This window comes from Ahaetulla prasina, chromosome 2 (assembly GCF_028640845.1).
Source record: "Ahaetulla prasina isolate Xishuangbanna chromosome 2, ASM2864084v1, whole genome shotgun sequence".
Lineage (NCBI taxonomy): Eukaryota > Metazoa > Chordata > Lepidosauria > Squamata > Colubridae > Ahaetulla > Ahaetulla prasina.
In genome coordinates, this window is record NC_080540.1 from 286,239,110 (window position 1) to 286,253,246 (window position 14,137).

The 14,137-nt window shown below is 38.0% G+C and overlaps 1 protein-coding gene across 3 annotated transcripts in view; it reads right to left on the bottom strand.

Annotated features, from left to right (window-relative positions):
• Positions 1-10,667: 10,667 nt before the first annotated feature.
• C2H18orf54 (chromosome 2 C18orf54 homolog) overlaps positions 10,668-14,137 on the bottom strand; it is a 43,542-nt gene continuing 40,072 nt past the window's right edge. For 2 of the 3 annotated variants that reach the window (XM_058170743.1, XM_058170745.1), the window contains one exon: positions 10,668-12,365. In XM_058170743.1, the coding sequence (XP_058026726.1) occupies positions 12,290-12,365 (76 nt within the window). In that variant the 3' untranslated portion in view covers positions 10,668-12,289. The remainder of the gene's footprint in view (positions 12,366-14,137) is intronic. The other variant, XM_058170744.1, reaches the window with a different exon arrangement.

Sequence of the window (14,137 nt, forward strand, 5' to 3'; positions counted from 1 at the left end):
AGAACGATTCTCCTGTGTCCTTCCTTTTGTGCAGAATAAAGCTGTGTGTTTTATTGGGAGTCGCATACTGGGAAGAACCAGTTTTCTGGGGTCTTCTTTTACTGACGAATGAGATTGACCTTCCGTCTCGGCTCATCAGGTGGATGGGAATTCTGGCAAGAGATACAAAGGTGGAACATCAGGTAAATGGAGTTCTGTTTGTAGTTTTTGCGTTTCTTTCACTTCTCTTTGTCTTGTAGGTTGCATGTGACTTGAGTTAGATCAATCATCTGCCTGGAACCCGCACTGTATAGCGGACATTAATACAATAGAGCGAATCCAGAGATATTTTACGAGAAGGGTCCTCCACTCCTCTGCTTACAACAGAATACCTTATGCCACCAGGCTTGAAATTTTGGGATTAGACAATTTAGAACTACGTGACCATCAGTCTGACCTAAGCATAGCACATAAAATGATCTGCTATAATGTCCTTGTCAGGCCTGGGAACCATATTAGACTTACGCAGAAGAGGTATTTCTGGAACCTTGACAGTCCTACCTGTCAACGATTACTTGATTTTATTAATTTTTTTTAATTTTATTTGATTTTATTCTATGTACAGTCTCTCTGACATTAGAAAAAGGCTGTACCTTTGTTAAAAGTAAAGGTAAAGGTTCCCTTCACACATATGTGCTAATAATTCCCAATTCTAAGGGGCGGTGCTCATCTCCGTTTCAAAGCCAAAAAGCCAGCACTGTCCGAAGGCGTCTCCATGGTCATGTGGCCGGCACGACTCAGGCACACGAAACGCTGTTACTTTCCCACCAAAGATGGTCCCTATTTTTCCTCTTGCATTTTTTTAATGTGCTTTCAAACTGTTAGGTTGGCAGAAGCTGGGACAAGTAACGGGAGCTCATCCTGTTATGCAGCACTAGGGATTCGAACTGGCTGGACTGCTGATCTTTCGATTGACAAGCTCAGCGTCTTAGCCACTGAGCCACCATGTCCCTAACAAGTCCCTTGTTATCCTTTCCCAAAGCAAGACATACCCAGTTCCTCCACTCTTTCCATGAAATACTTCGTTTTCTTTTAGATTTACTGAATTTTAAAATAATTTTGCTCAGGGGTGAAATGCTCCCGGTTCGCACCGGCTCACCCGATTAGGTAGCGATGGCAGCTGCTGGTTCGGAGGACTGGTAGCAAAAATTCCTGCCCCCCCCACCTCTGCTGAGCCGCACCATCAGCAGATGTTTTTTTTTTTTTACTTTTAAAAGTTTTTCTTCAGCTGAAACATGCCTTGAAAAGTAAACAAAAAACCGCTCTGATGATCGCGGGGCTGAGCAGAGATCATCAGAACACTTTAAAAGTTTTTTTTTAAAAAAACCCCTCTTCAGCCGAAGGGGGAAAAAAAAGAAAAAAACCCGAGGTTTTAAAAGCCTCCTCTGGCGATCCCAAAGGAGTTTCCTGATCCTCACAGGCTTTAAACTCATTTTTTAACAGCCCCCACTTATAAGAGCTCCCACCCATGCCCAGCCAATTCCCCCTCCTCACTTACCTATAATTATTGCTCTTTCGGGCTGGCAACAGCATGTTTTCTTCATCTACTGAAGAAAAAAAAAGTTTGCTTTGACTTCCTGCTTTGCTGGCTGAGGAACTCTGGGATTTGAAGTCCACAATAAAATAAAATAAAATAATAAAATAAAATATTTGTGCAGCTGAAATTTGGTGTGTTTCTGTAGTGTTTCACTCTAACTACACAAACACACAAAATCTCAGAAAGCTGTATATGTCATTTTGTGTTTGTGTGTGTGTGAGTGAATTGTGTGTGTGTAAAGTGTGAAAGTTGGTTTTTGAGCTTTTTGTGGCTGTGTGAAGTGTGAAGTGCAGCTGCTTTTACATTGTGTGTGAATCAGTTGTGTTGTGTGTGTGTAAAGTGTGAAAGTTGGTTTTTGACACCTCTTATTGTTTTTTATACTTTATTATTTTTATTATTTATTGTTATTGGCCATGCCCACTCAGTCATGTGACCACCAAGCTACGCCCACCAATTAAGCCACACCCACAGAACCGGTAGGGAAAATTTTTAGATTTCACCCGATTTTCCTACTGAATGTTATCAAATCAAGTTCCCAACTCCCAGCGCTCTTCGTTGCATGACTCTGCATTTGTTCAGCTTTCTGAAGGCAGAGGGTAACTAAAGCAGAATATAGAGGAACTATTATTTCCCACAATTTGGAAATTATCCTTCTGCTGAAGTCATCCCACCACTGCTGACTCATATTCAGTTTGCAAAAGACTACTCTTAACAAGCCACATATTCTCCATTCGGTATTGTGGCATTATATTTTTCCCAAGTAGAAACTTTGCATGTCTGAGTTAAATTTCATTCTGTCGTTTCCAATCGAGTTCTCTAATCTCTCGACATGATTTTTGCTTCTGTCTTCTAGATGTCCTCTTGGTCTTACAGTAGATACTACCATAGCAGCTGCAGAACATTGCAAGGACCACCTTTGTCAGTGCTAGCTTTATACCAATTGCCGCCTTTCCTGGGGCAGTTAGTGGAGCAAAAGTGATCCATTTCATATGAACTACCAGGGGACAAGAGATGTAGCTGATGCAGAATATGGCAGTTTGCTTGCTGATAGGTGGTAGCTAGTACAGAATTCACATAGATATACTGGAGTGGCATCAGATGCTGGTTGGCTTCTGAAACCGGGTGATTATCATCGCCTCTAAAAATTCATTATACTCTCAATCTTTGTGTCTTCAGAACCACCTACTCCAAGTAGAATCTGCCCATCTAATTGTTGTGACCAAGGCCCAAGTAGTGATTACCAAACACAATTAATCCTGAACAAACTTACTTTATTAAAACAAATCAATTAGTCCAAAACAAATTCTTCATAAACAGTCCTTTGGCCTTATCACCAACTTTTGTTGTCTTTGGCAACCTACCAAAGGCTTTTCTTGGCAAACCCCCACAAAGTTCAAGAGACACTGACAAGAAGCAATGGAATTCAAGGTTGCTTTTCCACAAAGAACCCAATGGCTCATTGCTGCTCTTTTAAGCCTTATGAAAGGGGCCAATCATCCCCTGGCCTTACTACTGAGCTGTCCTTTTTGCTTTAGCTGCTATTGCCTTCTGGCAGCTCTTTGCACGCGTGCACTAGGAACAGGCTCCTCCTGTTCCTCTGCCTCTCTGCTGTCCACCTCTTGAAGCTCCAGAGTCCGCGCATTGGAGGTCTTCTAGGCCAACCCCCTGCTCAGACAGGAAACCTCATATCATTTCAGACAAATGATTTTCCAATTTCTTCTTAAAAACTTCCAGTGTTGGAGCACCCACAGCTTCTGGAGGCAAGTTGTTCCACTGGTTAATTGTTCGGTCAGGAAATTTCTTCTTAGTTCTAGGTTGCTTTTCTCTCTCTCTCTCTCTCTCTTCTTTTTAATCACACTGGCTACTGCCCATTAGGGAGAAGTTCCCAATGATCATTGTTCTTTTATAAATAAAGGTAGACCTTATCTCATTCTAGTGTTTGGTTGTTTCTTTTTTAAAAAAATTGTTTTTATTCAACGTTTATGTCTTTAAATCATAATTACATTTTTACAGCTTTCTTTTTTTTTTTTTTTTATAAAAAGTTTTATTTTTACAATCATATCAAATAATTCATCCAATGTACAGTTATATACAATTAGTCGGGCTTGCCCAGTCACCACCCCCCTTTTTAACACTCTTCCCTCTACCTTCTTCTACTTTCCAGACCTTCCTCTCCTTCTCTTATCTACATCCTCTCCTCCCTCCACCCTACACCTTTCTTCTCCCTCTTCTACCCCTCTTCCTTCCTCTTCTCCTCTTTCCTACTCTCTCTTTTCTCCCTCCCCACCGTTCTAAAGTGGTAACTGGGCAGACCCGACCCTGCATTAATTATATTTATACATCTTCAATAATCCCTGTACGTTAACCATCACTCCATCTCTACTCAACCCCCCAATTCCCTCCCTTACCCCCACCCCGACTTCCCAGAACAAAATGCAGGGTATCAAAACTAACAATCATAATCTAAAATAATTCCTAAATTATAATCTCTAGTCACACCACACTTAGTCACACTCTCAATTCCCCTCTCCTTCAAAAATATATCTAATACAAAATATTTCCTAAATTTACTCATATGCTATTCGATATTTTTTTATCTGATACTTATTTTGAATATAATCAATCCACATTTTCCATTCTAAAATATATTTTTCTAGTGTATAGTCTTTCAAATAAGCAGAAATTTTTGCCATTTCTGCCAGATTTGATACTTTGAGTGTCCATTCTTCAATTGTAGGTAGTTCTTCTTTCTTCCAATATTGAGCAATCAAAAGTCTCGCGGCTGTTATTAAGTTCAAAATCAATTTAGTCTCTATAGCTGTACAATCCATAATTATTCCTAGTAGAAAGAACTGTGGAGTAAACTTAATGTTCTTTTTCAGAATGTTCTGCATGATCCACCATACTTTAATCCAAAATGCTTTAACTTTTTTACAAGTCCACCATATATGGTAATAAGTGGCATCTTCACAATCACATCTCCAACATTTAGCCTGTACATTAAGATACATATATGATAACTTTTTGGGGTCTAAATGCCATCTATAAAACATCTTATAAAATTTTTCTCTCATATTTTCCGCTTGTGTAAATTTAACATTCCTCACCCAAATTCTTTCCCAAGTTTCCAACATTATTGGTTGCTGAAAATTTTGTGCCCACTTAATCATACAATCCTTAACTAGTTCGGACTCTGAGTCTATTTCTACTAATACATTATACAACCTCTTAATATGCTGTTGGCCTTGATCTCTCATTTGTTTTAACAAATTATCCTCAGTTTGCTTAACACCTATCTTTTGATCTAATTTCCATCTAGCTTGTAATTGTCCATATTGGAACCATGTATAATTTTTCCCTTCTTCGCCCATCTTTTCTCTAGATTTTAATTGTAATTCCCCTTTTCCATACAAAGAAGTTCTTTATAGGTAACTACCTCCATCTTTTGATATATATTTATATTTTCTATCATGTGTCTCGGATTGCCCATATTGGAATCTTTCCATCTAATTATATTGATATTTCCTCCAGACCCTCAATAATGCATTTCTAATTATATTATTTTTAAATATTTTATCTACTTTCTTATATATAATAAATAGGCATGCCACCCATATAACAAACCATAACCTTCTATATTCAAAACTCTTTCCTCAGTTAAATTAATCCAATCAGTAATTAATGATAAAACAACTGCTTCATAATACAATTTCAAGTTAGGCATTTTAAGACCCCCTCTTTCCCTTGTATCCTGCATTATTTTTAATTTTATTCTTGGTTTTTTGCCCATCCATACAAAGTTATTAACCCCCTTTTGCCATTCCTGTAATTTGATATCATTCTTAAGCACCGGTATCATTTGAAACAAAAATAGAAACCTGGGCAAAACATTCATTTTTATAGCCGCTATTCTTCCCAACAAGGATAGTTGTAACTTCTTCCAACTCTCCATTTCTTTCCATACCTTCTGCCACAATACCTCATAATTATTTTTGTATAATTTAACATTTGAAGCTGTAATATATATTCCTAAATATTTAACCTTTTTAACTATTTCAAAACCTGTAGTTCTTTCTAACTCTTCTTTTTGTTGTACATTCATATTTTTAATTATCATCTTTGTCTTTTGCTGATTCACCTTAAATCCAGATACTTTGCCATACTGACCAATTATATCTTTTAAACCAGTAGCTGAGTATATTGGTTGAGATACAGTAACAACCAAGTCATCTGCAAAAGCTCTTAATCTGTAATCTTGATGTTTAACTCTAATTCCCTTTATTCGATCAGAACCACGTATTTTATTCAGAAGAATTTCTAAAGTTAAAATAAAAAGTAGTGAGACAAGGGACATCCCCGTCTCTCCCTTTCCCAATTTTAAAAGTTTCTGTTAACCCACCATTTACTATTATTTGTGCTGTTTGCTTCTGATATATTGCTTTAATTGCATGGATAAAATAATCCCCAAATTGCATTTTTTCTATTACTTTAAACAAAACTGCCAATCCAATCTATCAAAAGCTTTTCAGCATCCAAAAAAAAAAGCCGCTGATACTTGGTTGTTTCGTTCCAAATATTCAAGTAAATTTACAATTTGCCTCACATTATATCTCATCTGCCTACCCTTAATAAATCCTGACTGATCATTATGAATTATTTGATTCATCACTGGCATTAATCTATTAGCAAGTATCTTGGCAAATATCTTGTAATCAGTATTTAAAAGTGATATAGGCCTATAATTCTCTGCTTTAATACCATCTCGATCTTCCTTCGGTATTAACGAAATAAAGGCTGTCCTCCATGAAGGGGGAACATCTCCTCCCATTTGAATTTTATTAAATAACTCTTTAAGTGGTTCAACCATCTCATTTTGTAAATTTTTATAATAAACAGCTGTTAAACCATCTGTTCCTGGTGCTTTACCGATTTTAAGTTGTTTAATTGCTAACAAAATTTCCTCTGAAGTAATTAATTGATTCAGTTCTTCTCTTTGATTTTCTGTAAGCTCACAAATATTTTGTTGTTGTAAATATCTTTCTATCTCTGTATCATCAATCATATCCCTAGTATATAATTTACTATAATACTCTAAAATGCTTTTTAATCAAGTTCTTTTGATAAACTTCCTTACCCCTATATTCTATTTATCAATCATTCGTGATTTCTGTTTTTCCTTATTAAATAGGCAAGCCATCTTCCTGGCTTATTGGCATTATTAAACGTATCATGTTTTACATATTGTAAATTAATTGCTACTTGATCTGCCATCAACATATTAAACTGACCTCTTAATATATTTATTGATTCTTTTATTTTACTATTTCCTGGGCTATTTATCAATAATTGTTCTTTCTTTTTTAATTTCCTCTTCCAATTCCTTTTTCTTTTCTGCAATTTATTTTTGTATTTAATATTCATTTGTATAAGATTTCCTCTCATATAAGCCTTACTAGCGTCCCAAATCATCTCTATAGATGTCTCTTTTTCATATTCATAATAAAAATTCTTCATTTGCTTTTACATTCATTTACATTTTGTTCATATTTAAACAAATTGTCATTCAACCTCCATGATCTCCTAGCCTCCTTTTCCCGATCAATTTCAATCCAAACCGGACTATGATCAGACAGAGTTCTTGAACAAATCTTAGTCTTCTTCACTCTAGAATACAAATCATTAGAAATCAAAATAAAATCAATCCTCGAAAATGATTGATGCCTGTCAGATAAGAAGGTAAAATCCCTCTCTTCTGTATTATGTTCTCTCCAAATATCTCTTAATTCCAAGTCCTCCATCATTTCAAAAAAAACCTTTGGTAATTTCGCCCTACTTTTACAGCTTTCCAATACCGGCATCTTTAGTAATATCCACTATCTTTCGGCCGATTATATACATATGCATTTTGTTTGTCACAACTTATTTATATAATCAATACATTTTATATACATGCCTACTACGCATTAAATATAACATTTCATTATATCTTCTTTTACTATACGCTATCCATTAATTTTTTATTCCTTTTCCAGCCAATCATACCATCTTCGTTGGGACCACCCCAACAAAGCTATCGAGGTGTTGTCCCGGTGTCTGGAGGCCGTACGGGTCTGGATGGGGAGAAACAGGCTCAAGCTCAATCCCTCCAAGATGGAGTGGCTGTGGATGCCGGCATCCCGGTACAGTCAGCTGCAGCCTCGGCTGACTGTTGGGGGCGAGTCATTGGCCCCAATGGAGAGGGTACGCAACTTGGGCGTTCTCCTGGATGGACGGTTGTCTTTTGAAGACCACTTGACGGCCGTCTCCAGGAGAGCCTTTCACCAGGTTCGCCTGGTTCGCCAGTTGCGCCCCTTTCTAGACCGGGATGCCTTATGCACGGTCACTCATGCTCTCGTGACATCTCGTCTGGACTACTGCAATGCTCTCTACATGGGGCTCCCCTTGAGGAGCACCCGGAGATTCCAGGTAGTTCAGAATGCAGCTGCGCGGGTGATAGAGGGAGCCCCTTGTGGCTCCCATGTAACACCCCTCCTGCGCAGACTGCACTGGCTGCCTGTGGTTTTCCCGGTGCGCTTCAAGGTTTTGGTAATGATCTTCAAAGCGCTCCATGGCATAGGGCCGGGTTACTTACGGGATCGTCTGCTGCCACCGAATGCCTCCCACCGGGCAGTGCGCTCTCACAGGGAGGGACTCCTCAGGGTGCCGTTGGCCAGGCAGTGCCGACTGGCGACGCCCAGGGGAAGGGCCTTTTCTGTGGGGGCTCCCACCCTCTGGAACGAGCTTCCCCCAGGACTTCGTCAACTTCCTGACCTTCGGACCTTCCGCCGCGAGCTTAAGACACACCTATTTATCTGCGCAGGACTGGACTAGAGTTTTAAATTTTAAATGTCTAAATTTTAGATTTGGTTTTAAATTGGGTTTTATTATTTATATGTTTATTTTAAATATTTGGCCTATATAATAAGTTTTTTAGATGAATGTTTTACTTTGTATATTTATGTGTTTTTTATATGGCTGTACACCGCCCTGAGTCCCTAGGGAGATAGGGCGGTATAAAAGTACGAATAAATAAATAAATAAATAAATCTGTTCCATATTTCATAATAAATCGTTTCCTCTGTCCTTAAGTTTCATCGTTAATTTATCTGTTTCTGCACACTCCAGCACCTTTTTTATAATCATCGTGTTTGTTGGAGTATATTGTTGCTTCCAGTTTTGGGCAAATGAAATTCTAGCGGCTGCAATTATGTGGAGGATGAGGTACTGAATTTCTTTAGTCATTTTTTTTTATAATCCCTAACAAAAATAATTCTGGTTTCAAATGTATTTTTTCTCCAGTCATTTTCTCCATTTTTTAATTTTAAGCCAGTAATCTCTTGCTTTGGGACATGTCCATCACATGTGGTAGTATGTCCCTTGTGCATGTTGCATTTCCAACAGTGCGGTGAATTGTTCAGAGAAATCTTAGCCAATCTTGCAGGGGGGACGGGTAAATGCCACCTATAAAATATTTTATAAATATTTTCTTTGAAGGTGGCCGACAATGTCATTTTATAATTTGTTCCCCATATTTTTCCCCCATATTAGTGTTTGTTGTTTCATTTGAGAACAAAGGGACATCTCAAACCATACCAGGTTTGCTGATCAGATGATCATGGGAGACCACATGCCTGTGGTCATTACAAACCTTTATACAGCATACCTGCAAACTAAACTTAAGCAGCACTGCTCCTACATAATCTGATCAAATTAGTACATTTCTAACACTGGGCTAGAGTATACTACTAAAAAATAGCATTGAAAAAGCAATGGTTTCCTTTAATGGTATTTATATATCACTATAAATTGAAAATGTAAAGCACTTATCAAAACAGTCATATGCAGTTCTGATCAATGAGTTGGTAAATTTATGTTGGTATTCTTGAGTTATCTAGTATACAGATCAGATACAGTCATAATGTTGCTACTGGTGGTATGAGTAAATTCCCATATACATCTATCTTCAGTGCAGACTTGATCATTGTGAGGAACAAGAGAAATGAAGGAACTAGTTTGAGGAATTGCTTTTAGCCCCTCACTTAGTCTTCTCCAGCTTCATGGCATAAGGAACTAACCTGGGTTATTCTCAGTCATGTGTGCTTTAACTTCTTGAAATTATGGCTCATGTATTGGCCAAGAACATCGGGAATATCCATGACTAAAATTCTATTGCAGTAACAAATCAAGGCTTCCACTAAAATTAGTATATTAAAAAATAGGCCCATAGAGAACTCCTTAAAAGCTCTCACCAATTCCTAATTTCAAGAAAGAGAGTGGGGAACAATTATCTTGTAATCTGGAACTCCAGTCACTGTGGATCTTCTTCTATTAGTTACTCAACTATAAGATAAATCACTCTGATCACATTGAAGATGCTTTAGATTACAGGTCTCCCCCCGATTTATGACCACAATTGAACCCAAGATTTCTGTTGCTAAGTGACACATTTGGTGAGTTTTGCTCCATTTTACGACTTTGCTTGCCTCAGGTGTTAAGTGAATCGCTGCAGTTGATAAGTTAGTAAGCCGGTTGTTAAGTGAATCCGGCTTCCCCATTGATTTTGCTTGTCAGACGGTCGCAAAATAGAATAGAATAGAATAGAATAGAATAGAATTTTATTGGCCAAGTGTGATTGGACACACAAGGAATTTGTCTTGGTGCATATGCTCTCAGTGTACATAAAAGAAAAGATACGTTCATCAAGGTACAACATTTACAACACAATTGATGATCAATATATCAATATAAATCATAAGGATTGCCAGCAACAAGTTATAGTCATACAGTCATAAGTGGAAAGAGATTGGTGATGGGAACTATGAAACGATTAATAGTAGTGCAGATTCAGTAAATAGTCTGACAGTGTTGAGGGAATTATTTGTTTAGCAGAGTGATGGCCTTGAGGAAAAACTGTTCTTGTGTCTAGTTGTTCTGGTGTGCAGTGCTCTATAGCGTCGTTTTGAGGGTAGGAGTTGAAACAGTTTATGTCCAGGATGCGAGGATCTGCAAATATTTTCACAGCCCTCTTCTTGATTCGTGCAGTATACAGGTCCTCAATGGAAGGCAAGTTGGTAGCAATTATTTTTTCTGCAGTTCTAATTATCCTCTGAAGTCTGTGTTTTTCTTGTTGGGTTGCAGAACCGAACCAGACAGTTATAGAGGTGCAAATGACAGACTCAATAATTCCTCTGTAGAATTGGATCAGCAGCTCCTTGGGCAGTTTGAGCTTACTGAGTTGGCGCAGAAAGAACATTCTTTGTTGTCCTTTTTAAATGATGTTTTTGATGTTAGCTGTCCATTTGAGATCTTGCGATATGATAGAACCTTTGATCACCTGATCATGGGGATGCTGCAAAGGTCATAACTGTGCAAAATGGACCCAAGTCATTTTTTTCCCTGCTGTTGTACCTTTGAATGGTCACTAAATGAACTGGTGTTGTGGGTTGCCTGTGTTTGCATAGTTTAGATTCATAAACCACACTTAATCATAGTTAAAGCATAGTTTATTGAATAAATTACAGCAGATAGAAACACTTATCCAATCAACCATTTCATGCAGATTACAGCTGCACAAAAGACTGCAGTTTGAAGGCAGTTCAATCAAATCCCTGAACTCAGTTGCCTTTCTAAATTAGACATCTAAATTGAATCAACGCTTTCCAAGTTGATCCAGCTATTTGATGGTCTTTGGCACATGTATAAAAAGGGTTTTCTCCCAACTGAAGCAGTTTTCCAAATGAGATTGACTAAGTGATGGAGGATCTCATTCAGAGATCAAGTTGAATCAGACTTTTAGATTGCCTAGAACCACATGCTCTGACAAATTCTGGAGCGAAAAACAAATGTATGTGTCATCTATGTTTTTGTCTTCTCAGAAACAACTGTCTGAATCAATAATAGTGGTTCTCAAGATAAAGATCCAATGTAGCAGAGTTCAGTAATAACCACTATACAACATAGCTTAACTCTGATGGTTTTGCAGAGAATTGTGATGTTATTCTATGCATATCCAAAATATTTGTTATGCTGAACTCCAATCTGTGGTTTAGGGGAAGAAGAATAAAAATATGGAAACAGAGTCCATCTTTGGAGACTAGTATTTTAAATTCCAACAGACCAATCGTGTATTTAAAAATAAGTTATATTTATGCAGTTCTATCAGAGTAACATACAAGAACTCATTTCTACCATAATGTTACCTTCACATTTCATTTCTTCATCTGGATTATCCTTATCCCTTTATACAATTATTATTTTTGACCATACCACATCTGATGTAACAATAATCATTTGTATTCTGGCATCTATTGCCAGGAATAGTAAAAAATTATAAAATTAGTTTTCGGGAGCTTAAAACTTGCTTTTTTCTTTAGCAGATGCCTGTGCTGCTCACTATTTCTACCCAACTAGGATAGAAAAAGCTATTAAGGAAGAAAAAGTCTCAAAATAGAGCAACCCTTTTCTATAATTTGCACATTTCTTTAGGGCCTGGCAAAGTTTCATAAAAGATAATATGCCTCTGGAGACTCTAGTTAAATACATTTATATTTACATAAATACAAGATCTGGAAAAAAGCTGAGTTCATAGGTTCATCAGTATCTTAATATGTGCCCCTGCATTTAACTGATGTTTTAAATTATATTTATTTTGTAGATATATTTACGTTCAATGCTTCATGTCTTGAGCGATTCTTCTCTACCACTTGTATCGTTAACCAATCCTTTAAGTCGAGATAAATGATGCAAAGCTCTATGGAAAAAAAACCAACAACTATTCTGCTTACAATGTAAGTATACAACAATATAAAGCTAATTGACATACTAATTCCACAACAATAGTATTCTCACAATTTGCCAAGCTAGGAATTTATGATTTATTGAGCAATCTATAGTATTCTGGTCCACACGATTAGCGGCATATTATACATTACGTTGATCCTGAAACAAAACATTTTTACTTACTATATTATGTGTGAACCAGACTACCAAATTCCAAGAACTCAATTCCTAACAGGCAAAGTCAATGCCGCTACATGTTCCTCATAATGGAGATTATGTACCTCTAAAAGCATCATTAAATGTGGCTTTGGAGCATTTTTGTTCAGGCTGAAGGATGATTGCTCTTACTTAGACACAACATGGGATTAAAAAAAAACCATAACTGCATTTTTCAAATCTCTCTCCACATGCATATTTTTAGAGTATGCTGCCGCAGATAGGATTCACTGGGAGAATCTTGCTGTCCTATGCGCTTTGCGCGAAAAGAACCAATGATGATGATGGAATGACAGTTGTTGTGACTCCAACCCCCGAACCTGGCCCCATGCCTGAAAGTGACTCAGAAAATAAGGGGGAAGGGCTTACCTTGGGAGCACCGATTCCTTTGGCTCAGCTCCAAGAGCCAGAACCAGACCAGTCGGAGGACGTAATGAGGCCGTCATCCCCTGATTCCTCCCTTCCCCAGGCTACGCCTTCAGATCCAGCTGATAATAATAATCAAGCTTGGCTTGACCCGCGCTTTAGAAGATTAGAGACGTGGCGTCATCAAAAGGAAGGGTTGGGCAGGAGCCCCACCCCACAGGACATATAAGGAGCTTTGGGACTGCTCTCACTCCACGGGAAGCAAAAGTTTAGCTGAACCGTTTCAAAAAGAGCTGAAAGTCTTGCTACGTGAGTCATTTGTTTGAACTTTGGCAGGCAACTGCGATTTCTCTGCCAGGACTGATAAGAGCCGTGAATCCACTGGCTGAAGGCCAGCTCGTGTGTGTGAAGTGGGGAAGGAGACAGAACAACAGGAGAGTAGCATATCCATAGGTTGACCCAGAGATTATTTTTCATGACGCATCAAAGAATTTGCTTCAAGGTGTGCTTTAGTTCAGTAACATGCTTCCCCATCATGGCCAGCTGTATAACTAAAGGGAAATTTTAAGTGGCTCAGGGGAGGGCTAAGAAATCCAATTTAAGATTTATAGGTGAAATAAATTCACAATTTCTTCTCCATCCAATCCAGGTTTAAAAATAACATAATAAAAATTGGTTTGTCATGTAATTTAGGAGAGTCTAGTTAAAAAGAAAACCTCGCCATTTTAATAGGACCTGTTACAAAGTACAAGTAGTCCTCAGCTTAAAAAAACATTCATCTAGTGACTGTTCAATGGCAGTGAAGTTACAATGGCACTGAAAAAGTGATTTACCAGGGGTGAAAATGCTCCTGGTTTGGATGGGATCGCCCGATAGCGATGGCGGCGGGTGGTTCGGAGAACCGGTAGCAAAAATCCCTGCCTCCCCACCCCACATGCCCAGCTGAGCTGTGCGATCATCAGTTGTTGTTTTTTTTAACTTTTAAAAGCATTTTTTCTTTGGCTGAAAAAATGCTTTTAAAAGTAAAAAAAAGCCTCTGATGATCGTGCGGCTCAAGTGGGATTGTCAGAGCCTTTTAAAAGCATTTTTTCTACAGCCTCTTCGGCCAAAGAGGTTGTAAAAAAATGTTTTTAAAAGGCTCTGACGATCAGGCAACTCAGC